Source organism: Phytophthora sojae, assembly GCF_000149755.1.
Source record: "Phytophthora sojae unplaced genomic scaffold PHYSOscaffold_7, whole genome shotgun sequence".
NCBI classification, from domain to species: Eukaryota; Oomycota; class Peronosporomycetes; order Peronosporales; family Peronosporaceae; genus Phytophthora; species Phytophthora sojae.
Genome location: NW_009258121.1, coordinates 3598515 through 3622187, shown reverse-complemented (window position 1 = coordinate 3622187; position 23673 = coordinate 3598515). Strand labels below are relative to the sequence as shown.

At 57.0% G+C, this 23673-nt stretch overlaps 8 protein-coding genes across 8 annotated transcripts; 5 read left to right on the top strand and 3 right to left on the bottom strand.

Annotated features, from left to right (window-relative positions):
* Nucleotides 1-325: 325 nt before the first annotated feature.
* On the top strand, nucleotides 326-1016 carry PHYSODRAFT_337032 (hypothetical protein; the record flags this gene model as incomplete). The annotated part of the gene is made up of 2 exons (XM_009534649.1): nucleotides 326-547; nucleotides 627-1016. The coding sequence occupies 2 exons, from the start codon at nucleotides 326-328 to the stop codon at nucleotides 1014-1016; spliced, it is 612 nt and encodes a 203-aa protein (XP_009532944.1).
* Nucleotides 1017-1507: 491 nt separating this feature from the next.
* On the bottom strand, nucleotides 1508-2299 carry PHYSODRAFT_337031 (hypothetical protein; the record flags this gene model as incomplete). Its single annotated transcript, XM_009534648.1, has 1 exon — nucleotides 1508-2299. The coding sequence occupies one exon, from the start codon at nucleotides 2297-2299 to the stop codon at nucleotides 1508-1510; it is 792 nt and encodes a 263-aa protein (XP_009532943.1).
* Nucleotides 2300-4354: 2055 nt separating this feature from the next.
* Nucleotides 4355-9752, top strand: PHYSODRAFT_548252 (hypothetical protein). Its single transcript, XM_009534647.1, has 5 exons — nucleotides 4355-4654; nucleotides 4735-4890; nucleotides 4977-6060; nucleotides 6408-6628; nucleotides 7738-9752. The coding sequence occupies exons 1-5, from the start codon at nucleotides 4561-4563 to the stop codon at nucleotides 9615-9617; spliced, it is 3435 nt and encodes a 1144-aa protein (XP_009532942.1). The 5' UTR covers nucleotides 4355-4560; the 3' UTR covers nucleotides 9618-9752.
* Nucleotides 9753-10216: 464 nt separating this feature from the next.
* On the top strand, nucleotides 10217-10633 carry PHYSODRAFT_337027 (hypothetical protein; the record flags this gene model as incomplete). Its single annotated transcript, XM_009534646.1, has 1 exon — nucleotides 10217-10633. The coding sequence occupies one exon, from the start codon at nucleotides 10217-10219 to the stop codon at nucleotides 10631-10633; it is 417 nt and encodes a 138-aa protein (XP_009532941.1).
* Nucleotides 10634-10671: 38 nt separating this feature from the next.
* On the top strand, nucleotides 10672-12015 carry PHYSODRAFT_337026 (hypothetical protein; the record flags this gene model as incomplete). Its single annotated transcript, XM_009534645.1, has 1 exon — nucleotides 10672-12015. One exon carries the CDS (start codon nucleotides 10672-10674, stop codon nucleotides 12013-12015), a length of 1344 nt encoding a protein of 447 aa, XP_009532940.1.
* A 4243-nt stretch (nucleotides 12016-16258) lies between these two features.
* Nucleotides 16259-16671, top strand: PHYSODRAFT_287000 (hypothetical protein). Its single transcript, XM_009534644.1, has one exon. It carries the CDS (start codon nucleotides 16275-16277, stop codon nucleotides 16590-16592), a length of 318 nt encoding a protein of 105 aa, XP_009532939.1. The 5' UTR covers nucleotides 16259-16274; the 3' UTR covers nucleotides 16593-16671.
* Nucleotides 16672-16898: 227 nt separating this feature from the next.
* On the bottom strand, nucleotides 16899-18320 carry PHYSODRAFT_515663 (hypothetical protein; the record flags this gene model as incomplete). The annotated part of the gene is made up of 1 exon (XM_009534643.1): nucleotides 16899-18320. One exon carries the CDS (start codon nucleotides 18318-18320, stop codon nucleotides 16899-16901), a length of 1422 nt encoding a protein of 473 aa, XP_009532938.1.
* Nucleotides 18321-20967: 2647 nt separating this feature from the next.
* On the bottom strand, nucleotides 20968-23388 carry PHYSODRAFT_424746 (hypothetical protein; the record flags this gene model as incomplete). Its single annotated transcript, XM_009534642.1, has 1 exon — nucleotides 20968-23388. A coding segment is annotated over one exon (2421 nt), but the record flags the coding sequence as incomplete, so codon positions are not given.
* Between the last annotated feature and the right edge of the window lie 285 nt (nucleotides 23389-23673).

The window sequence follows — 23673 nt, the reverse complement described above, 5'->3', positions numbered from 1 at the left end:
TGCTGAAGTGTTATGCGGGTTGGCGAATTCAGAAGTAAACAAGAACAATTTTCATTCGCGCGCGACTGGAAATGAGTTCCTCGATTGACAGCAAGGGACGACGTCGGCTTTTACCAGAAAATTCTGCTCAAGTCACGCTCGAGAACAAGTGTACGACGTCGGCACGATGGTGGCTTCGTTCCTCCACCTTGCACGTAAAGTTAGATCACGCTTTTCCGATGAGACCACTTCAGTCCGTGAATCTGCCATTCGTTTTCGATCAATCTACAGCAGCAAGAACGAGAATCATTGCAGTGCCACATAAGTGAATTTGCGCGCTGGGCCAATGGAGCAACAACTCGACGCGGAAGGATTTCTGGAGGGCGTGGACTTCATCTTGCTACCGTGTGGAGATCGCATTCCCGCGGTTCCAGGCAAGTATCGACTCACTACCCCGCCCGATTTGAACGAAGTCGCCGAAAAACGTTTTCTGCTGGAGTACGTGTCCCCCTTTCTTACTGTGCGCGAGTACCCCATGAGCGGCATCGGATCAGTGCAGCGAGGCGAAGTGAGCAGGCAATTCTCGATCTGGAAACGACACAACCCAGAGATCGGAGGTGTCATGTTTTTCCACTCCGGGCTACCAGCTCATAACGAAGGCTGGGCGTGCTTGGCTCGTTCCCGACGCTGCCTGTATGGATGAACTCACCTTCGCTGGCATGATGTCTGGTAAGAAGATGTCAAAGTTGTCGTATCCTCCGTGCGTCCCCGCTGTCGTTCTGCAACTTTTGACGGAGACGGTTAACCTGGAAGACGCGCAGGCAAAGATGGCAGTGTTCATGGAAGCGGGCACTCGCGAAGGCGTCGTTGTGGATTCCCGAAAGGGCTGCGTGTGGATCTACAAGCGAGATCAAGGCGAACCGCGATGCGCGTCGCTGGGCCCGATCGTATTTGACTCGATGCCCGAGTTTACGTTGGATTGTGATGCGATCCGCAGTGCGGTGGCCCAGGCTGGTATGCTGTACTTAAGTAAGTAAATTGGTACTGTGTCTTGAGATGATGAGCTGCGAGGTGGTTGTACAGCATTGAAGAAACTACTTCATAGTTTGTGAGTATCCCTAATTGAATACATTACGTGAATACCGTTTTCTTTAAAATCGGATTCATTGCGTGTCTGGGGCGAACATCCACCGTTTGTTTTCGTGCGAGTTCGGACTATGGGTGTGCAGATGATACCGCTGGATTGACAAGATGCAGTGCTGTTGTGTCTATTGCGAGAGTTTCTGGATGCGGTCGGTCGTGGACGGATAGTTCTGTTGGCATACATGTGAGTGTTCATGTAGGTAGTTCGGTTAGCCGCAGTAGCCTCGTTCTCCCCTTACGTCACCAGCAAATTCTGCTCAATTCACGCGAAAGGATAAAAATTAAACTAACTGGTGTTGATGCAATTGCAGCCGCCGTCCCCACCATGTCAATTTTGGTTGCATCTGCGTGTATACGGTGGCGAATCCGCAGTCGGTTCCTCCGCTTAGGCCACGATCTTGGGGCCGATCACCGGCACGTAGCTCAGCACCGAGTAGGTCGTGCTCTTGACGGTGCCGTAGGTCGACGACGAAGCGTGCACCACTTGCGTCTTGGTGTAATTGGCCACGCTGGCCACTGCGTTGAAGACGGCTGAGGAAGCCTTGACGACCACTTCAACCCCGTCGTCCACCTTATTGTCCAGGGCTAGCAGGCCAGGGCCAACCCAGGCCCCGTCGATATCGTGCAGCGACTTGCCGCTCACCTTGGTGAGCATCATGTTCGTCATGTTCTCGCCGAAGCGCGCGAACGGGGCCACAATGCGGAAGCTCGTGGTGTAGTTGTACACGTTCTTGGTGGTGTCGTAGTAGTAGGACGCGCGCATGAACCACGGGCGGTGGGTCTCGATCGTGGCCAGCGTCGTCTTGTTCGGGCGCCAGTCGGCGCAGTACGAGAGCAGCACCGTGCTGGGCGCGGCTGTGGCGCCGAACGTGAACACCATTTTGCGGTTCGCTTCGCTGTTTTCGTATTCGGGGGTCAGCGCCTTCTGCGTGCTCACGAGGGGCTTCCAGTATTTCTCCTGCAGCAACTCGATGGTGAGCTTCGAATCAGCCGACGCGTGCTTGACGCTGAGCTTCACGTGCTCGTCGATGGGGGCGTCGTGCTTGCGGAACTTGGTCGTATGCTCGGCCTTGCCCACGGCGAAACGCACGGCCAGCTTCTCACCGGCCAGCCTTTCTTCGCCGAACGATGCCTCGATGCCGTGCACCTTGATCGTCAGCGTTCCCGAAGTCGACATGTTGATTGTTGAAGAGTGTTTCGTGGGTCTGTCGAAGACGGCGAATTCAGAAATGAACGAGAGCGAGCAGCACGCGCGTGATGCGCGGAAATGGGCCAGCGAGCTCCTCGATGGACAGCAAAGGACGACGTTGAAGATTTCTCGCTTCTTCCTTGCATTAGACTGCGTTGTCGTCACCTTTTGCCACAGCCGTATGCCCGAAGTGTATCGGGCCTCACGTGCTCTGCTCTTAATTGTCGCTGTGGCGCTTTCGCCGTTACCATGGCAGCGGGTCCATCGAGCGCGTTTCCTCGTCGAGCGAAGGCTACGGACTTCGCAGTTGGATCCGGGCCGGTTGCTACGAGCTTGAGCAGATTGCGGGTCTCTCGATCCACCAACGCGTCAAGGTCACCGTCATCTTGTAGGCCAGAGGCACCGAATGGCCTGCACGTCTGGCCCGTGACAACAAGTTCTTGAACAGCGAAGCTGCTACTTAAAGTTGGACGAGACGTGCTTCTGCAGCGCAACAACTTGGGAATGGTCTCCAGTCTGTCGGAGTTCACAAGTACGCTGCGAAGACCAGGGCTCGCTGTGAGATGCCGGAGGATCAATAGGATCTCGAGCACGACCACCAAACGCCTGGGCGATATCGGCGACTGCCTCGCGTGCAGATCCAGTAGATCGATCAGTACAGGCAGCAACATACTCTTCACACTACGCGAGGCTTCAAACCGCGTCAGGAGTGCAGAGCGCTCGCTCCACTGCCGAATGATTCGTATCGCCTCCAACAACACCTTCGCATCAGTGGTTTCGTTACGGTAGTGGTCGATGACTCCACACACGATATTCAATAGGTCCTGCTCAACTATAAGTTTCTCTGCGAGTACGACGTGTACCTCGTCTCCGGCATGAAAGCACTGCTCCGAGCAAAGCTTGAGGCTCGAGCAGAGCTCTCTCTTGGGTGATTATTACGTTGAATGATTACGCGCAACGTTGCAGTTGAAATTGTCTGGGCAGCTCGACTCGACTGAGTCGACATTGAGCAGACGTGGACTTCTTCGGCACTTACTGAGCCCCAATGGCTACATCCAAACGACTTTAATCGACTAGCGAACACCTCATTCGAAAGAGGCAACATGGTGGCGTTCAGGGACTCTATGTATGCTACACCTCGAGTACAAGTCCATCGCTCGATCTGGAGACACACCAGCTTCAGCTGACGGCAAGGCTTGCTGTCAATACCTTCTCGGATGTCGTTTTCATCGAGTATTACCAGTACAGTATATGAACTTTACAACCTTTAAAGTGTACGATACTTAGAGTACATGCAAGTACTCTTCAAATTGAACCAACGAGTCTACCTCTTGACGGATCATGCGTAGGTAAGCACATTGGTGCTGTTGCCATTGGCACTGAGCTGCAGGTCAAATGCTCGCCGTAATAAGCGGCGTTCAAAATTCAATTCCTGAACTATTGCTGCATTCCAATGACTGATTCACACGACACCAAGGTTGCTATGGTGTAAATTAGACAAGGTGCGGTGGATCAAGCCTTAACTACTTGGGCCAGAAAGAGCTGCGTAATTGTTGCACCGCTAGGCTAGCGGCGCTAGCAGGCTGCAATTTGCAGCCTCACGTTTGCGGTTGCTGATACTGCGCCTCTCCGTCCCACGCTGGAGGATCGCCTGACTCAGATACCGCCCAGCGGCAACACACACATACCACAAACGGTGAGCAGGGCGGCGCGACCGACTTCGAAGCTGCAAGCCCACCAAGTTGATGAGCAAGACTTGGCGAGTCTTCACTTGTACTGTTGGTGAGCCGCTGCCAGCGGCACTGGGGACCCGGCCTGGATGCCCATACGTGTGACATGTGCGAACCGGCTCAAGTGTGCGGTCCACTTCGAAGTGCCCAGCCCGCCGACAATATGCATGTACTCGACGTATCCGCGTCAATTCCTAGTCCACTACGTGCTACCAATGTCTAAACTAATCTCACTGCATCCACAGTACAGTACACGCAGCTTGTTGGTCCGCGAGCCCGACCAAAGTCCGAGAGCGCCGATAAAGATGGCCACGGCCTGGTGCTGATGCTCGAAATCGCCCGATCGTGGCCGATTCAACTGCTGAGATCCGATTTTCGACCAATCGCGGCGCAACGAACATCAACTCACGTGCATGTCTGCGCCCATCCGCCACCTGGAAGAGGTAGGGAAGAGAGCGGCTCACTCGCCATTCCGTCGCCCGCCCAGGTCCCTGCAGAGGCTCCACCCGCCGCGCGCGCATGACCTTGGACGGCCGTGTCTCTCTCCTGCTGGTGCTGCTGGCGCTCAGCGGCCTCAGCGTCAACGTCGGCGTGCAGGCGTTCGCCCTCGATGGTACGTAAGTCCGCCCCCCAGGAGAACGAACCAAAGCGAAGGGAACGAAGGGATCACTTACCATCTGCCTTCCCTCTCAGTACCAGGACTCAAGTTGGCGCTGCTCGAGGAGGCGTGCCCGTATCTCGGCTGCTCCGTTGCTGCTGACGCCGACAGTGAAGCTCAAACAACCCCCGACGATCTGGTCCCGTCCGAGATGCCGCTGACGCTGGATGGAGAGACGATCGTGCGCAAGTGTACGCGGCCCTGTAGTCAGAGTTGGGAGGGTATTCGGACGAGAAGACTAACGTGGAGTGTGGTTCTGTGTTTGTGTCTCGTTCAGACCCTGCGTTCCCGCACTCGCCGCTGTTGGTGGCGGCTGGAACGTGCGACGCTGTGGTGCTGCGGTGGCGCAGCTTCGAGACGCTGCTGTGGCCCGTGGAGCGATTCGTGCTGCAGCGATACCCGGACGTCGAGGACCAGCCGCAGTGGAGCACGCTGCTGGACAGTAACGCGTCGGAGCTCGTGGATCTGGACGTCCAGCCTGGGCGCAAGTATGCCTACCGCGTTCAGGCCATCTGCAGAGACAACGTGTCGAGCGCGTACGAGTACCATTGGACACAGGTGAACGGCGCGCAGAGTGGCAGCACCTCAGTGTGCCGCACGTCGGCCGCGTTGCTGGGATCTGTCGGGACGCTCAACGCCGAGGGGATTCGCTCGCTTGGACTCATCTTCGCGTGCTTTCTGACGGTGTACGGACTTATGCGTGCCAGCGTCATGGGCGTCCAGGGAACGCAGTCGCGCAGTTATCGCCTCAAGCGGATTAAGAAGTCAACGTCCGAGGTCGTGGCCCCCGCCGTCAGCATGTCTACCGGACAGGGAGTCACGATGATGCCAAGGCGGTCATCAACGTCGACGTCCAGCTCGTCGCCGTCCATCGAGGTTGATCCGAGTCAGCGCGATAGCATGTCACCCTCGACTGCTGCTGCGTCGGCGGGAGGCTTGATGCGTGCACACAGCAGCACGGACGCCATGCAGACGCCTCTACCGGCCACGTTCCGGCCAATGTCGCGCTCCATCGGCGCGATCGAGGAAAACGCCACGGCGTGTCAGCACTGTGGTAAGCGCTTCGGGCTCTTCAGGAAGCGATACATGTGCGATATCTGTCACTCCGTGTCGCTGTGCCGCAAGTGTGGATACCAGACCTCCGTCGACAGCTTCGCCAACGCCAGGACCGGCATGCAGATGAACTCGGTAGGCGGCTCTAGAAACGCGGGCGGACGCGGCATGGGGCGCCGCCGCTCAAGCCTCAGCCAGCAGCAACAGAAGAAGCTCAAGATCCGAACCATCTGCAGGAGCTGCTGCGACGACGTGTATCGATACTCGACACACGCAAGTATGAGACCGTCGTATGTTCCGAGTGCCGAGTAGCTTGGGAGTTAATCACTATGAATTATATGTTCAACTTGCGGGGTTTAAGCAGCACTCGGCGTTCAGTCGCCTGCGAAACAGCAGGTAGCAACATTGTTCTTGGCCCTCGGTCTGTTTTCCACCTTTCAGTCCTAAGAATCACCACCACCATCTTGTGTTCCACCAGCTGTGCAAACGCAGCTTTGCCAGAGCTGCAGAAAGTGGAGCCGTCTCACAGCAGACCTTGGACTGGTCCATTGCGCCACCTCATTGCCGTCGCACTCAGGCATGTCTGGGACGTACAGCGGGAAACTTGACCATTTCGCGACGTCCCAGCTTTTGCGAGCTGCGTTTCTCCTTCAAGCCCATGTCTTCACACGGAGCTGCGAGGATTTCATTGTTCTCGCGCTTGGCAATCACGGAAAGGCATTGCCCGCCGAGCAGCCGAGAAGCTTGCCGTCAGCTGGGTCAGCAGTGCCACAATCACCTCCACGCGCGCAAAGGTGCAATGGAGTCGCCGACAGCGACACGCAACATCTCTTGGAGGGGTTAGCCGATCTGCGGCTCAGCTTCAGCGAGCTCCGCGTAGTGATGTGGCTTCTGCGCGAGTTGCAGAGGATAGCGACCCCGCTGCCAACGCGTGCAACTGGCAAGCTCGGCTTGCTCAAGGAAGAGGGAAGCCTTGGAATGAAGCGCTCGGAGCGTGCAGTCTGCACGCTGCACTGCAGCTTCCCATTCGCATGTTGAAGTTGCCGGCTGGCATCAGGCCAGGAATCAACGCTCGCGGGGAAACCGCGTTTTTGACGCGACGAGGTCTGGCCAACTCGAACTGCTTGCTGTATCCGCACTCTATGCTTCTCCTCGACCAAGGCGGCGGGCGGCGAGCACCATCGTGACGCTGGGCCGATGGATTCGCCTTGTGGTCGAGTACAGTACGCAGCTGCATACACTTGCCCATCTCCATCTAAGCGACTTACGCGCTTGTATGGCGCTTTGTATGGGCCGGGCCGGGCGGCGCGCTGATTGGGCCGCTCCACTTCAACGTCGATGGAGGAAACCGCCTTCCAGCAGCACCAGCTTGGAGCGCCGCCGTCGCCGCCGCCGCGCAGGAGCTCGGTGCCTTGGCAAAGCTGAGCGCTTCGCCGTCGAGCGGACGACCCGCCCGCCGGCAGCGGCGCCGCGGCTGCGCACGCATCCATCAGGAAAGGCGCCGGGGTGCCCGCGACACCGCGATACCGGTAAGTCGGCGCGGGACCTGGCCGCTGCGCAAAAATTGCGTAGGGCGTGCGAGAGATGCTGGCAGCGGCCACGGAGCGCTGCGAGTGCATGGCTCGCGCTGCGAAATCAGGACCCCCGCAGCAGCCTCTGATCAAAGGCAGCCCTGCAGAGCAAGATGTCCCGATGCCTAGCCCCTTTACGCCGGCTGAAAGCGCTCCATGGGGCGACAACTTGTCGCCGACAAGGAAGCAGGAAAAGTGAAGGTTCGAGAGCCTACCCTTCTATGCAACACTTGGCTGCACATTGTCACAGGGTACTTGTGGAAACCGATTGACAACCTGTATAAACAGTTACCCCGTTCGTGTAGATATCCACATGAGTCTAACATAACATCCTAGTCTCGAGGTATTCTCTGTTGCTGAGACGACCGCTTGCCTCCTCTGATAATGCATAGCGTGTTTTGATGGGTTGAGCAGATGTTGAAGCAAAAAAGCAAAGACGCTCGGAGCGAAGAAGGCGTCATTCCGCAATTTGCGAGCAAGAGCGTCGACCCCAGCAAGACTCCGCACGAAGAAGCCCCCGTCACCACAGCATGAGTGAACTCCAAGGCCGCGTGTTCGCCCGCAAGGCGGCGTTCGAGGCCCTCGCCGAGGACCTGCGCGAGCAGGCGGCGGCGGCGCAGACGCTGCTGACGGAGAAGGAGGCTGAGGTGTTCACGTCCCACCACTCGGCGCTCGTCAAGGTGCCGCAGAGCGTGCGCGGCAAGGAGCTCGTGGACTTCCTCGAGAAGTGGCTCACGCCCGAGCAGGAGGAGGGGAAGAAGGAGGAGGAGACGGAGACCCCCGCCGAGCCCGAGAAGAAGGAGGAGGAGGCTGCCACGGAGGAGAAGGAGACCCCCAAGGCTGAAGAGGAGGCCCCCAAGACCGAGCAGGAGGCCCCCAAGGCTGAAGAAGAAGCTGCCAAGGCGGAGGCCGAGGCTGCCAAGGCGGAGGCCGAGGCTGCCAAGGCTGAGGAGGAGGCCCCCAAGGCTGAAGAAGCCTCCAAGGAGGAGAAGAAGAAGGAAAAGAAGGAGAAGAAGGTGGAGGCGCCGTCGCCCTACCGTCTCCGTGCCAAGGAGATTGCCGAGGCGCTGGTGCTGTCGGGCTTCATCACGTCCTACAAGGACCGCGTCAAGAACTACCTGGCCGAGGCCCCCAAGGAGTACGTGACGGACAGCGAGCTGTTCGTGCCGCTCTCCGAGGCGATCACGGAGTCCAAGGACACCGCTGTGTGGAACGTCGTGGACGGCGCCATCTACGCGTCGCAGCTCAAGCGCAAGGCTGGTGTGTTCTCGGCCTTCACGCAGGGCAAGGACGTGTACGTCGTGGCCAACGAGAAGACGAGCAAGATCTACTTCTTCGAGTCCGACGTGGCGCGCGCGGTGCTGGCCGAGTACGGCGCTGCCGATGGCTTCGTCCAGTTCGACAACGCCCACTTCCAGTTCGGCGTCAAGCTCGTGTACGGCGACAAGTTCGAGCTGCTGAACCTGGTGACCAAGGAGGGCCAGGAGGCCTTCCTCAACACCCTGCTGAACGTCGGCGTACAGTACCGCGAGGTGTACAACCTGGCCGCCGAGGAGGCCAAGTCGTTCTACGAGCTCAAGGACTTCGACATGGACAAGAAGGAGGTGAGCATGGAGGAGTACAAGGGCAAGGTGGTGCTGGTGGTGAACGTGTCGAGCAAGTGCGGTCTGACCCCCACGAACTACCCGGAGCTCCAGCAGCTCTACGAGAAGTACCAGGAGGAAGGCCTGGTCGTGCTCGGCTTCCCGTGCAACCAGTTCAAGAGCCAGGAGCCTGGCACGCACGAGGAGATCATCGAGTTCGTGAAGCAGTACAACGTGAGCTTCCCGCTGTTCGAGAAGCACGACGTGAACGGCTCGAACGCCCGCCCGATCTTCACGTACCTGAAAGCCAAGCTGCCCGGCACGTTCGGCAACTACATCAAGTGGAACTTCACCAAGTTCCTGGTGGACCGCAACGGCCAGCCGTTCAAGCGCTACGCGCCGACGGACCTCCCGCTGTCGTTCGAGGAGGACATCAAGGAGCTGCTGGCCAAGGCGCCTGAGCCGGAGAAGACGGAGGAAGAGCCCAAGGAAGAGGAGGAGGTGACCTCCGTCAAGTCCGAGGAAGCTGCGACCGAGAAGAAGGAGGAGGAGGCCGCCGCGACGGAGGAGTCGAAGAAGGAAGAGGTCGTCACGACCGAGGAGTCGACGACGGAGACGAAGGAGGTGGCTGCCACGACTGAAGAGGAAGTGGCGGCCAAGGAGGAGCCCGTGAAGGCGGAAAACGCCACGACCGCTGTGACGGCTCCCTAAGTGGGCATTGCCGGCGAGACTTCCCCGTCTTATTCATCGGCGCCAGAGGATTCCACGTTGGCATGCTATCTCTTGCTGCACCGAAGCGTAGCTTATTGATTTTTATTGGCACTTTTTGTAATAGCAAAGTCAGAGTTTGCACTTCATTATTACTGTGATTTGCCTACGCGTACAACGATCGTTACTTCAACTTGTTCCGGTGGTCGTTTGGAAGAGCCTCCAAACGCCAGGGCCACGTATGCCGACTGCAGGGGTTACCTTTTTTACTACCCTTATTTCACCCTGACCGGAACTTTTACCCGGAACTCTTTCTTAGTGAAAAAGAGCGCATGTTTTCAATGACCTGAGAATAACCCGGAGAAGATATATTTGCCAAGTTCATGCGGGCATATATATCATCTACATCGCCATCTACTCTAAGAAACTATTATTATCCAAATCTCTCACAAAACTATACTTATCCGCAGCATTCTCGCATGGGAAGGCCCCATGGGAAGACCCCATGGCAATACTGGTAAGGCAGCAGCACATACCATCTTCCTGCTTTCCGCACAAGCGCAGCTCCCTGTTCAACCACAACCAACTCTCGAGACGTCTAGATGACCCGCCAGGGCACTCGTGCCCAGCAAAAGATGAAGCGCTCCGTCCGTCGCAAGGTCGGCAATGATGCGAGTGGGAACACTATCGAGTTGCAAGCGCTGTCCCTTGATGATCAATCTGACCAAGTCCAAGCTGCCGGTGATCACGTGATGCTACCCCCTGCTAGCCAGGAACCCATGTCACGAGCCAAGAAAAAGCGAGGGTCGAAAACGATCAAGATCTACAAGGGCATTCGATATTGCAAGAACTGGTACTCGAAGAAGCACATTGCATATCGTTGCAGTACTTCGAAGACTTCTGGCTGTATGGCCACGCTCAAAGTAACCCCGGCCGCTGTTTGGTGGGTGGAGGGTGAGCACACGTGCCGTCCGGTCCCGGTATTGAATGGCAACTCAATGATGAGACCGACGCAATGAAACGAACTACAGATCAGCTAGCAACCCAAAATCCAACAATGCCAGAGGGCGACATTTGGGAGCAAGTATGCGAGGCGTTCTACGGTCCCGATAGAGAAGAGCTGTTAGACGGATTGACAGAGGAGCAAGTTATCGGGCGTATCCGTCGCATTCGCCGCCGATACTACGGTGGTGATATTCACGGAGTTGTGGAAGTCCCTCCCTTCTCCAAAGTGAAAGACTCGGCCATCCCATTCTTCCGGTTCCATTTGGTAACGGCCCACCCCGATCCTAAGAAAGCACCAAGTCGTGTGCTAGGCTGGGCCCATCCTGCGCTGAAAGAGCTCCTACTCTACAACAGCGTATCTCTTTTCCTCGACGGTACTTTTCGATCTGTACCACGAGGATTTCGCCAGTGCTTGATCTTAATGGTGGATGACCCAGCGCGTAACCTGTTCACACCGGTATACTTCGTGCTCTGTACGTCCCAGACTGAGTCCATGTACGACGATATCCTGCATCTCATCTACCGCGACACCGGCAAAAAGCTCAATCCTGCAGAAATTGTATGTGATTTCGAGTTTAGCCTCATCTCATCTGTTCAGACCCGGTTCCCGAACGCTGAAGTGGTGGGCTGTTTCTTCCATTTTAAACAAGCCATTCGCCGGCGACTGAAAGACGAGCGCATCTCCGACGACGAAGTGACTATCGCTATGGAGTCTGGCGTCTTGGACATTCTCACTGTAATTGATCCAGACCTCGTCGATCCGAAGGGCATCGCATGGGTGAAGCAGGAGATCAAGCAGAGGTGCATCGCGAACAATTGCCCATACTCACGCCGTGAGTGGAAAAGTTTTTGGGTTTACTTTAGAAAAACCTGGCTTGAGCGATACTACATCACTGAGTGGAATGTGTTTGGTATCGCCAATACTATCGTGGCGCGCACAAACAACCCCTTGGAGAGGTTTAACAGGGAGATGAACGCCGCGTTCAAGCCCCACCCCAAGCTTCGACACTTTGTTTCTACAATTGCCAAAATTTCAACTGCTTACGCGCAGCGGCAAGCCAACATCACGCGCGGTCTACGCAAGAAGAAACAGCGTCCACCACGCGTTGAGTTGCCGGCTGCCCCCGACTTAGCAACATTTGAAGTTCCGCCTGAGTCGGAAGATGAAGGTGACTATGATGAGCTTGGCGACCAGTCCGACGGCTCAGTCGAATCAGCTCGTAGTGGCGAAACTGATCACTCTTCGAAGGAAGATGAGCCACCCCGAAATGCGCAGTCGGCTGAAGACTTGCAGCAGCAAATTGATGAGCACGCTAACACTTACAACTTCTTCCTTGACTCGGACAGTGACCACGATCCAGATGAAGAAAATGGCGTGGAGGAGTGGTCATTCTAGCCCCCAGACTGCGATCATGCTGCGACGCGCTGAATAGTCGAGCTACGCACCTGCATAACTCAACACACACCATAACTTACATTAAACACTGCTATTAAATATCACTTCAATGCACACTCTTGCTTTACCCGGATGTTTGGCCTGACCTGGCGTTTTACCCGGGAAAAAGGTCCGGGTAAAAGTTCCGGTCAGGGTGAAATAAGGGTAGTAAAAAATCCTACCACTGCAGGCTTTCGCCTCCAGTAACTCGCTGTTGAAGAGAAGTCAAGGAGCGCGGTACAAGACTTGGAGGTTCCTGGTGGTGCTGCCATTGTGGCTGTTCGCACAGCAGTTTTCAATCGATGCCAGGCATCATCTTCCGTCCGCGATTCATGCTTCAGCTCTCGAAGAGTTTGCGGACGGCGAGACGGAAAAGAAAGTTTGGTTGACTGTGGAGCCACGGTTTGGTTCCGGCTAAGGAAAGTCGGCGGACGCACTCCGTTCAAGAGCTTCACTGCGGCTGCGGCCTGAGAGACTGCTTATAACGTAGAATCTGCGTGAAGCTGTCTTTGCTGCATACTGATCCCTTTTCTCCGAAGTCAACTCACGATTTACGAAGAACCAACTGACATACTTAAGTATGACTCGAATGAACCGGTACAAGTCAGCGCTCAGATCAAATCCCTTGATTGAGCAGAAGAATCCGTGCTCATTGTTACTGTTCCCGTAGTATGGAAGCAGTCCGACGATGAAGTTGATGAATTTCCAGCGAGACGGTGGAAAACCAATTATCCTATTAGCAGCAAGTGGCGATGAAAATTGGATGGTGAACCGGTCTATTCTGTTGGGAGGCAGACTGTTCATCGTAAATCAAGATCGTGCGAAGCAGCACCTAGGAAAGTCAACGTCTGGACAGGAGTTCATTCGGATATGCAACCAAAACTGCGATGGTTTGTTAGAAATCGACTAGGAAAAGAACGCATTGCTAGAAATCGTGCGGAAGTGCCACGCAATCACACTACAGTTGTTGGAATGGGATTTCCTCTTGGGGTTTGACTGAGCTAGGGCTGCCAAGAATTTGTTTGAGGAACTCGAGAGTACTTCGTCCAGTATTTTCGAACGCATGGTATCAGACCTCGTGCTCTCGATCCCAGTCCGATTCAAGATCATCTGAATTTTGTGGTCGTTTTGAAGAAATTGCAAACGAAGTTGGCCCATTGTTTGTCGTGGTTGATGGCATTAAGATGGCTTTCAACGTTGAGCTTTCTGATGCCGACAAGCGAGATCGATGGATGAAGTTCTACCGCGAAATCCTGGTTTCTTTATTTTCGGTGGGCGTGTTTTTTTACTGAAAGCTTCCCGAGCCATTCCAACGCCTTACTAGACCAGTTCTCGATTCGACGACTCGGCCTTCAAATTCTCCAGCCCCCTGCGATCGAGGAGGACGAAAGAGAAAAAAAACAGTTTTATTCGAAAGAACTTGCGGCCACCCACGGTTGCTGCTTTGAGCCTTCAAAGCGTGTGGTTCCTATGCTGAACTTGTTGAGTATTGGCGTCTGATCATCTGAAGGACACGATTAATTGGGCTTATTTTGATGAGCTTCTCCGCTACGAGCTGTGATGGATGGTGTACTCAAGGGCATTGCAGTTGACTTATCAGTGGAATGACAAGGCCATGAGGGCAAAAACACCAAACATGACGCCGTTATCAGCAAATTTGGAAACTATGGGATACGAAGAGCTGAAAATGTGAAGCTGTGCATGTCGTCATTTATCTAGAAACCCAAAACAAACATCCGCATGGCACGGTTCCTCCGACGACAAGAGGTAAAATGAAATGGTTTCTGGTTCTCGCACGCATTAAATTCCCCGATGACCCTGCAATTCATGTTCATTTTCCCCAGTTCGAAGCAAAAGTAGTATCGGTTAGCAAACTACCGGTACAATAAGAGCGATATTGAATGCATCGTCAATTCACACAGCACATACTCAGGGAAGGTTTAATCTCTTCTCACGTACTCGACACGTCCACCCGCGCAAACCACCTATCGAAGAACGTCTCAAGAGCTCTTCTACTCCGAGTTTACTGTAAGAAAAAATCGTAGCGCAGTGAGGGGTGCGAACAAGTGATCCAATCGCTCTACAGGCAAGTGAGCAACGTCCACGCGTAGATGCCCCATGTTGTTCAAGAGAGTGCCAACTTGGCTTTCCATTTTCGACTCCCCGATAGCTGTAGGCGCTCAGAATGCTGCAGCGCAAGGCAGACCAGGCATCGTTTGTCACCATGACAGTGCCAACGACCGGCGTTCGGGTCTCCTCTAAGCTCACGCCGCTCCCTGCATTCTTTCCGCGCATCGATGCATCTCTGAAGCTACTGGTAAGTACAGCAGCGTCAAGGAGTCGTCGATGTCAAGCCGGTCAAGCTGGTTGCGGCGGGTTTTCAGCGCGTTGGCAACGCTGGGCCGCTCCGCAACCTTCGAAGCGCCGTCGGCTATATCGGACCTCTTGCTGCGCCTCTGAGTCACTTTCCGTGGAAGCGCGCTGAAAGCGGTCGGCGCTGAGCCCCCTCCGGCTCGGACGAGTCACTCGAGCCAGAGCACTCGTCGCCGAGTGCTTCTCATCGAGCGGAGCTGTAGCATGTCCTCTGACCACCGAAAAAGAAGCGCTCGTTGAAGATGTGAACACGGAAGCCCCTTTGTTGACAACAGTGGGCGGGCTCGGTTCGTCACGAAGCGAGTCGCACTTGGTATGGCTTACTGCCGCAGCGTTGGCGCGCTTCGCGACGGCCCTGCTGTTGCTGCTGCTGCTGCTGTGGGTGCAGACGACATGCCTGCCGAGTAAGCAGTGCCTGTCCCGACCACGCTGTGCCGCCCGCTGGCAGCGGGCCGCTGCTGGCCCTCGGTCCGGACGACCAGGCCTCGCTCGCGCGATTCCCGCCAAAGATGAGAGACCACTGGTCTCAGTCTCTAAATCAGCGTGCGTTCGCGGATCTCTGAGACTCTCAGACCAGAGACCGGTCCAGCCGTTGGGCGCGATCTTATCCAGCGCCGCTTCGTCTACGAGCGGGCGCGATCTCGGTGGCTCGATCGAGCATGCTTGCGCTTTGCATGGCCGGTGATGAAAGCTGCAGATCGCACAGCGGCGGTGGCGGCACAGTGGCCAAAAGTGAGAGAGAGCAAGCACAAGCAAGCAGGCAAGCATGCGTGCGGCTTCACGCTCGGATGGGCTCACGCTCTGGCCCAGCGCTTGCAAGCACGCAGTCGAGCTCCATACTGCGGTGTCGATCGGGGTCCGTCGGCTGCGTCGGCGTTCGAAAATCCGAGGCTGATGATTTGGTTCGGGCAATAAGGTTCGCCGCGCGTTCGGCGCGCGTTACAGCGGTCGGGCCAACTTCAACCCGTGCAACGGCCGCGGACGGCGAGTTTGTATGGCCCCGGTTGGAGGCTGCCCGCTCATCCCGGGCACGCCATTTCCTGGCTCGCGACGGCAACGTGCTGCCCTACCTGGCTGCTGAAACCAGTGCTGTAGCTGGGTTGAGCTGCCACGGTCTCTTTTGGTATGAGATGGTCTCCTTTCGGCGAGCGAAGCGGAGATGTAGTGCTGCTGGCAATGCTGGCTCGCTCTGTTTTCTCTGACACCAAAAGCAGGTCGGGCCCGCGGGGTCCGTTGAGTGTGCGGGCCGGCGTTCAACGACACGGCCGCAGCGGCCGGAGATTGTCGCTCGCGAACGGCAGGGCGTTTTCGCCGCTGGACGGCGCGCTGCACCCATTGACAATGCTCCTGCAATGCGGCGACGCGCGAGTGAGCTGCAGCTGGGCGGACACCGTGGCGCGAGTCCCGCGTTGCGAGGCCTCTGCTGGACAAGTTGCATCAGCTCCTCTGTCACCAGTAGCTGGCGCTGATGTGGACGGCAGGACTTCACTAAGACAGCAGCTCAATGCAATTGAATCGTGTTGAGCTGCTGTTCGTGTGAAACCCACTGCTTCTTGGATTCCAGTCTGGCCCCACCTACTGGTAGTCGCTCCTCTTGTTTCGGACAGGATGCGAAAGCACCAATCCATCAAGTCGATGCCTCTGCACAGGCTTAGACGTAGAGCTAGCATCGCGGCCATAGTAGCCACGCGCAGCGTGAGCATTCGTTAGAAGGCCTGGGAGGAGGCGGAAGGCGTTGCCACCAACCAACCGTCCATGGCGTCTCTTCGTTGCAAAGCAGCCCAATCAAATGCGGCCACGATAGCGCTCATTCTCGAATTCCTGCTAGCGGGGCCGCGGAGCATGCTATGTCGTGGAGGTCGACACCCAGCGCGAACGCTGGCATGAACTGGCTCGGGTACTCCAGTCGCGAGGAACTTGAAGCCAGCGGCATCCTGGACAAATGGGTGCAGCAGCAGCAACAGCAGCAGAACAACCTCCTGCCCTCCCGCCGCTCGTCGATACAGCTCTGCCCGCGATGCCTGGGCCATCGCATTGAGAAGATCGTGTACAACTCGATGGTGCTCGAGCATAATTGCTCCGAGTGCGATGGAGAAGGTGTGGTTCGTCCACGGGCGTCAGGACCACAAACGCCAGCGTCCCCGACGAGCGCAACGACGGCGTAGCAGTTCAGGGCCAGTCGGACTGCAGACTGCAGTCTTAACAAAGCCTTTAACTCTGTAATGAATGGATCTTGAATGGATTCAAAAAGCTACGTGTTTCTTCTTACTGGTTGATTTCCTTGGTCGACGTGTTTGGCCACGTACGCACTACAATTACACGCTACGCCGATGGTCTGAGCTCTTCTTACTATGCAGGGAGGGCCTCACTTCGGTGTTGGTACACGCCCGCCGACTGGTGCCGCCGGCGCGTGTTTGTCATCATCGTTTCGGTGCCATTTTGAGCACCTCATTAATCTTCGCTGACTCCGTTCACTCGACGAAGAGCAGATTGTCCAAGCCGAACTCTTCAGTGTTGGACGGCACACCGCGATCCTGCTGATGGCACTGCTCTTTGCCTTGACCGCCACAGTTAGCCGCAGCCGTGGAGCCTTGGTAGTTGCTGCCACACGATCCTTCCTGCCACTCGAACTCGTTCTTGCAGTCAAAATCGTTCTTGCAGTCGAACTCGAGCGGAAACGATCCGATCTCAAAGCTCGACGACGAGGCCTGTGCGTCCCACATCCACGGCTCCAGGAAGGCGCCTTGCAGTGCTGCCGCATCAGCAGCGCCGTGGTTGCTGCTCTGGTGGCCACCGGCAGATGGGTACGGGTGAGGCTGGGTGTCGTGCTTGAAGTCGAACGGCTTGAACCCGTTGTTACTGTTGGGGTATCCCGAGTCGGTCGAGAACGTGCTCGGCACGTTGCTGCTGCTACCGTTGTTCACCGGAGTCAGCGAGTATCTGAAGGCACCCAGACCTGGGGTTTTGGAGTCGCTGTGCTTCGAGAACGACGGAGTGCCACCTCTCGGCGTGGCCGACAGCAGGTGGTGCGGCTGCAGCGGCGGCAAGATGAACTGCCTGAACGAGTCGTCGCAGAAGGCCTCCAGGCCATTGAGTGGCTCCATCATTTCCTGCTTCATGCTCGGTCGAGCGAGCTTCTTGAGAGGCGGCTGGTGGCTCAGACTGTGGCGGAAGGCGCTGCTCTCCATGCTGGCGTTCGAGTTGGGGCTGCGGTACATTTCGGCGAACACGGGCGAGTCGCCCATGTCACGTGACGACGGGACCTGCACGTTGACAGGACGCCGACGCGCGGGGTTGCTGACCTGTTGCTGCTTGACCTTGGCCTTGGCAATGCCGTTGCCCACGATGCGTCTCTTGATCGGCTGGCCGCCCACGGCCGAGGCGGGCGGCGGGATCACCTGCGTGCTCTTCTGTCGCCACTGGTCCCGGATGGACAGGTTGGAGTTGTTGGCCGCCGACAGGTCCGGCGGGAAGCAGTTGTGGCTGAAAGTGCAGACGCCGCTGGACTGGGTCTTGGTCCACTTGCGGAAGCCGAAGTTGTTGAGCTGGCGCTGGAAACTAGCGAACTTCTGGTGCTTGAAGTACTTGGGCAGGATCTCGCGCTCGAAGCGGTCCATCTCGAGGATGTGGAAGGCCGTGACGCTGTTGGGCTTGAGCTCCCGGTTCTGCACCCACGAGATGACCTGCGGGTCCTCCGTCTGCAGGATGGCGTAGAGCGAGCGCAGGAACTTGGGCACCTTGCAGGCGGCGGCCGTGGCGGCCAGCGCGGCCGGCAGGTCTCCGTCTCCGGCCGTGGCCGGCTTGCTCTTGCGGCCGTGCGACAGCCGCGCGCGCTTGGGCGGCGGTGGCCGGCTTGAGTCCTCCGCTGGGCGGGCAGTTTTCGCGGACGGCATTTGGGCTGGGCGATTGACTATTGCCTGACCGCGCGGAGCTTTCGATATTCAACCGCGGGTTGGTCACGGCGCTGGAAATCCGCTAATGAACCGTGGAAAGAGGCCGTCGAGTTGCTTGCTGGGAGCTGCGCTGCCCGTGTTGTATGTCGCCCAATCAGAGACCGTGCCGCCGGATCGCACCCCGGTGACGAGGGACGGGGCGAAGATACTTTTTGGCACATCTTATCTGGACGACAAAGCGAGCAGCTCCGCCCAGCAGCAGGCGCTCGCCGCCCAGCTCAGTTTGGCTTGGGCTTGATGCTGTAGCGAAGGGCGCTACGGGGCGATGCAGCTGCACGCTGAGCGCTTCGGCAGCGTCGCAACGCGGGACTCGCGCCACGGTGTCCGCCCAGCTGCAGCTCACTCGCGCGTCGCCGCATTGCAGGAGCATTGTCAATGGGTGCAGCGCGCCGTCCAGCGGCGAAAACGCCCTGCCGTTCGCGAGCGACAATCTCCGGCCGCTGCGGCCGTGTCGTTGAACGCCGGCCCGCACACTCAACGGACCCCGCGGGCCCGACCTGCTTTTGGTGTCAGAGAAAACAGAGCGAGCCAGCATTGCCAGCAGCACTACATCTCCGCTTCGCTCGCCGAAAGGAGACCATCTCATACCAAAAGAGACCGTGGCAGCTCAACCCAGCTACAGCACTGGTTTCAGCAGCCAGGTAGGGCAGCACGTTGCCGTCGCGAGCCAGGAAATGGCGTGCCCGGGATGAGCGGGCAGCCTCCAACCGGGGCCATACAAACTCGCCGTCCGCGGCCGTTGCACGGGTTGAAGTTGGCCCGACCGCTGTAACGCGCGCCGAACGCGCGGCGAACCTTATTGCCCGAACCAAATCATCAGCCTCGGATTTTCGAACGCCGACGCAGCCGACGGACCCCGATCGACACCGCAGTATGGAGCTCGACTGCGTGCTTGCAAGCGCTGGGCCAGAGCGTGAGCCCATCCGAGCGTGAAGCCGCACGCATGCTTGCCTGCTTGCTTGTGCTTGCTCTCTCTCACTTTTGGCCACTGTGCCGCCACCGCCGCTGTGCGATCTGCAGCTTTCATCACCGGCCATGCAAAGCGCAAGCATGCTCGATCGAGCCACCGAGATCGCGCCCGCTCGTAGACGAAGCGGCGCTGGATAAGATCGCGCCCAACGGCTGGACCGGTCTCTGGTCTGAGAGTCTCAGAGATCCGCGAACGCACGCTGATTTAGAGACTGAGACCAGTGGTCTCTCATCTTTGGCGGGAATCGCGCGAGCGAGGCCTGGTCGTCCGGACCGAGGGCCAGCAGCGGCCCGCTGCCAGCGGGCGGCACAGCGTGGTCGGGACAGGCACTGCTTACTCGGCAGGCATGTCGTCTGCACCCACAGCAGCAGCAGCAGCAACAGCAGGGCCGTCGCGAAGCGCGCCAACGCTGCGGCAGTAAGCCATACCAAGTGCGACTCGCTTCGTGACGAACCGAGCCCGCCCACTGTTGTCAACAAAGGGGCTTCCGTGTTCACATCTTCAACGAGCGCTTCTTTTTCGGTGGTCAGAGGACATGCTACAGCTCCGCTCGATGAGAAGCACTCGGCGACGAGTGCTCTGGCTCGAGTGACTCGTCCGAGCCGGAGGGGGCTCAGCGCCGACCGCTTTCAGCGCGCTTCCACGGAAAGTGACTCAGAGGCGCAGCAAGAGGTCCGATATAGCCGACGGCGCTTCGAAGGTTGCGGAGCGGCCCAGCGTTGCCAACGCGCTGAAAACCCGCCGCAACCAGCTTGACCGGCTTGACATCGACGACTCCTTGACGCTGCTGTACTTACCAGTAGCTTCAGAGATGCATCGATGCGCGGAAAGAATGCAGGGAGCGGCGTGAGCTCAGAGGAGACCCGAACGCCGGTCGTTGGCACTGTCATGGTGACAAACGATGCCTGGTCTGCCTTGCGCTGCAGCATTCTGAGCGCCTACAGCTATCGGGGAGTCGAAAATGGAAAGCCAAGTTGGCACTTTCTTGAACAACATAGGGCATCTACGCGTGGACGTTGCTCACTTGCCTGTAGAGCGATTGAATCACCTCCAACAGAAAGTCTAAGGGCATGTTAACTATTAGCTCACCACACACTACGCTACACCTAAGTACTGTACTTCTCTGGCCCACTTAAGAAACAACATTCGGCATTAAACCTCAATTTAATGTGAACCACATGTCACATATGATTGGGTATAATCAACTGTTTCATCTTACTATTGGCCAAAATAAATGGGTCTGCGCATGTCGAGATAATCGCGTAGAAAAACCTCAAAACTTTAGCTCTTCTAACTCGTCTCCAACAGGCGCTACAACATCGACAACCGAACATCAGGGTAAAGCAGTCACTCGCGATTACGGTGATATTTTATTTTCTAATATCGCTAATTTTTGACGGCACCTCGCTTAAATACCTAATGTTGCCTAAAACGGAGTTCAGATAAAAGGCTGTTTCTCTTTTCTTTCTGCTGCTAGATTTTTTAAATCATAGCGTGAAACGGAGCAAATGCGCAGCTTTCGGTTGAGGTATTGCGAGTCACCAAACGATTTTTTTGTAAAAAGTTATGTCCAGAAAACCGAAGTGTTGTTTCTTATGTGGGCCAGAGAAGTACTCAAGAGATTAAAACGCTCGAGCTCTTCCGTAGCAACCGCTCGCCTCGTGCACTAGCGAGCCAAGCACCCACATCGGCAGCACTCGGGCGCAGCTTCGGGTTGCGCGATACGCATGCCGCGATTAAATGCGTGATCGGCAGCGGACAGTCCGGCGAGAGCTGGGGACGCAGTCCGTCGTCGAGAATGCGTCGCATCAGGCGAAGAGGGTGCTGGACAAGTCGCTCCGAGAGAGAGGCTGGGTCGTGGTACGGCAGTGTGCACGTGTCGAGCTCGCTGAGGAGGACACCAAGCGAGTAGATATCTACCTTCTCCGTGTACTCCTCGCCCAGTAGCAATTCGGGCGCGGTCCAGGATAATGTGCCAGCTGCAGCTGTCGCAGTGAGGTTGGTTTCATCGTCGTTGCCGCTGCACTTGCGTCGGCTGACCCCAAAATCACACAACTTGGCATCCAGAGACGACGACAGCAGCACGTTACGTGACTTGACATCTCGATGCAGCACCTTCGGTGTCAGCGCGTGCAAATACGCCAATGCGCTCGTGACAGCCTGCGCGATGGCAAGCTTTTGCTTCGACCAAGTAAAGTGGCTCGAGTGCAAGGAATGCGTCGAGTGGATCAATCCATTAGCAGCGGCACCCAGTCCACCGGCGAAAGAACCGGATGATGTGGCCGCAATAGCTGCAGCTTCGTCAACCTGGGGCAAGCCTCCGGACATGGAGCTGGAGCGCCTTCCGATCGTGTTACCTGAGCTTATTGGGGCCGCCGAAGTGTTGTTGTTGGAGCACTGCTGAGCCAGAAAGTGCTGCAAGTCACCGCCCTCCATGTACTCCTGCACCATTATGACGTGCTCAAGCGTGTTCCAAGCAATACCGATCAGCGTCACGATGTGTGGGTGCTTCAACTGTGCCATGAGGTAGATCTCGGCCAAGAACATCTCCATCTCGGGCAACAAGCGGCGTTTCTCCGACACCAACTGCTTGATCGCGACCTGCGAATTGTTATGGAGCGCAAGCCATACCTCACCAGTAGCGCCACGCGACAGCGGTCGCAGTAGCTGCAGCTCACCAATTGGAATACGCAGCCGACGGATCTTGCGATGCGATTCAAATAGTCGGAAGCTCTGGATAGCCATCTCGTTCCTTCGCGCAGTGGCCTCATCGGGTGTCGTGTCTCCATTCTCCAGGCCCTGTTCAGCACCGTTTTGCAGCGGGTTCATGCGAGCGTTGGACGCCAGTGGGTCAAACGCAGACGCCGACAATCCAATTGTGGCGTCGAAGTGCTCGAATGCTGCTGCATTCTGGTTTCCTTCATCATAACTCAAGGACACTTGGGAACCGTCAAGGTCGGCGGATGAGTGAGAGCTGTACGCGCTGTCGTCGCTGTCGATGCTGGACGAAGACGAATACGACGACGACCGGTGCTGGCGACTTGTCCTGGTCGAGCGAGCGCATTTGCCCTTCCTCTTCGGCACCAAGAACGCTTCCACAGCTCCATTATCAAACAAATGACGATTCTCGCGCATGAACAAATCGATTTCTCTGCGCGCTTCGTCCCGCAGCGCCGACTTGTAGCGGTAGACTGCGACAGTGCCAAACGTGACGAAGACGACGATGCACAGCGGCACCAGCAGCCACGTCTTGTCCTGCTTGTGGTCTGCCGCGTACTTGGTAAGCCACGCCGAGGCGACGTCGCCAGGCTCCGGCGTGCAGAATCTCGACTGATTCACCAAGTTGTACGGCGCACAGGGGATCACCATCGACGGCGTAAGCGGGCACTGCGTGTAGCCCACCTCGTAGGCCGTCGTATGCAGCGCAAACATTAAATTGGGGGCGTTATCGGCGTCACTCAGGTAGGCGTGACGCTGCACCGTCACTTCCGGCAGCGTGTCGTCCTCTCCTCCGTCCCCCCAGACAGCAGCGTACGCTGGCGCTGAGTTGTCGTCAGCGGCGTCCACTGCGCATTGCACGGCCCTGGAGAGCTGCGAGGCCTTGCAGTTGAGCGACCGGTGGAAGCGCGTCCCGTCCGGCAGCACGCACTCCCGCACCTGGCAGCCGGCGCGTTCGAAGGCCTTGGGCGGCACCACGACCTCCGCCATGGTGCGGCCGCAGCGCGTGTAGACCTTGGCCAGCGAGTGCGTGGGCGTCAGCACGTAGCCCGCGTCCCAGAGGAAGGCGCGCTGCAGCAGGCCGGGCATGTCGCTCCAGGTGAGCGAGTTGGCGCTCAGCTCCGTCCGCAGTTCGCTGGGTAGCGCGTCCGCGCTCACGTCCGTGAGCTGCGCAGTGTCGTCCAGCTCTGTGTACAGCACGTAGTACTGCTGCGCGAAGTCGGAATGCAGGCCGGTGAACTGGAAGCCTGTCTCCACGGGCACGTCGATGGCCGGCGCGCGGGGCGGCGTCGAAGCCAGCAGCAGCAACAGCAGCAGCGCCGCTAGCGGCGCCGGCATGGTCACTGTGCCAAGTTACTTATAGCGAAACTGACGTTCTGTAGATGTGGCCAATAGCAGAGAGGAACGCAGTGTAGATTGGTGCATATTGGCTGAAAAGATTAAATAATGTGATTGGGCGGAGATGTAGCTTCAATCTGTACTAGAGCTTTGATCTGGTACGGTACAAAAAGTATTTAGCAGTTTCTGTTTTCAATTTTAATTTTCTGGAGCTCTATTTATAGCGGTCTAAATTTAGAACCTGCTCTCTTGCCGAACTCCGCTCAC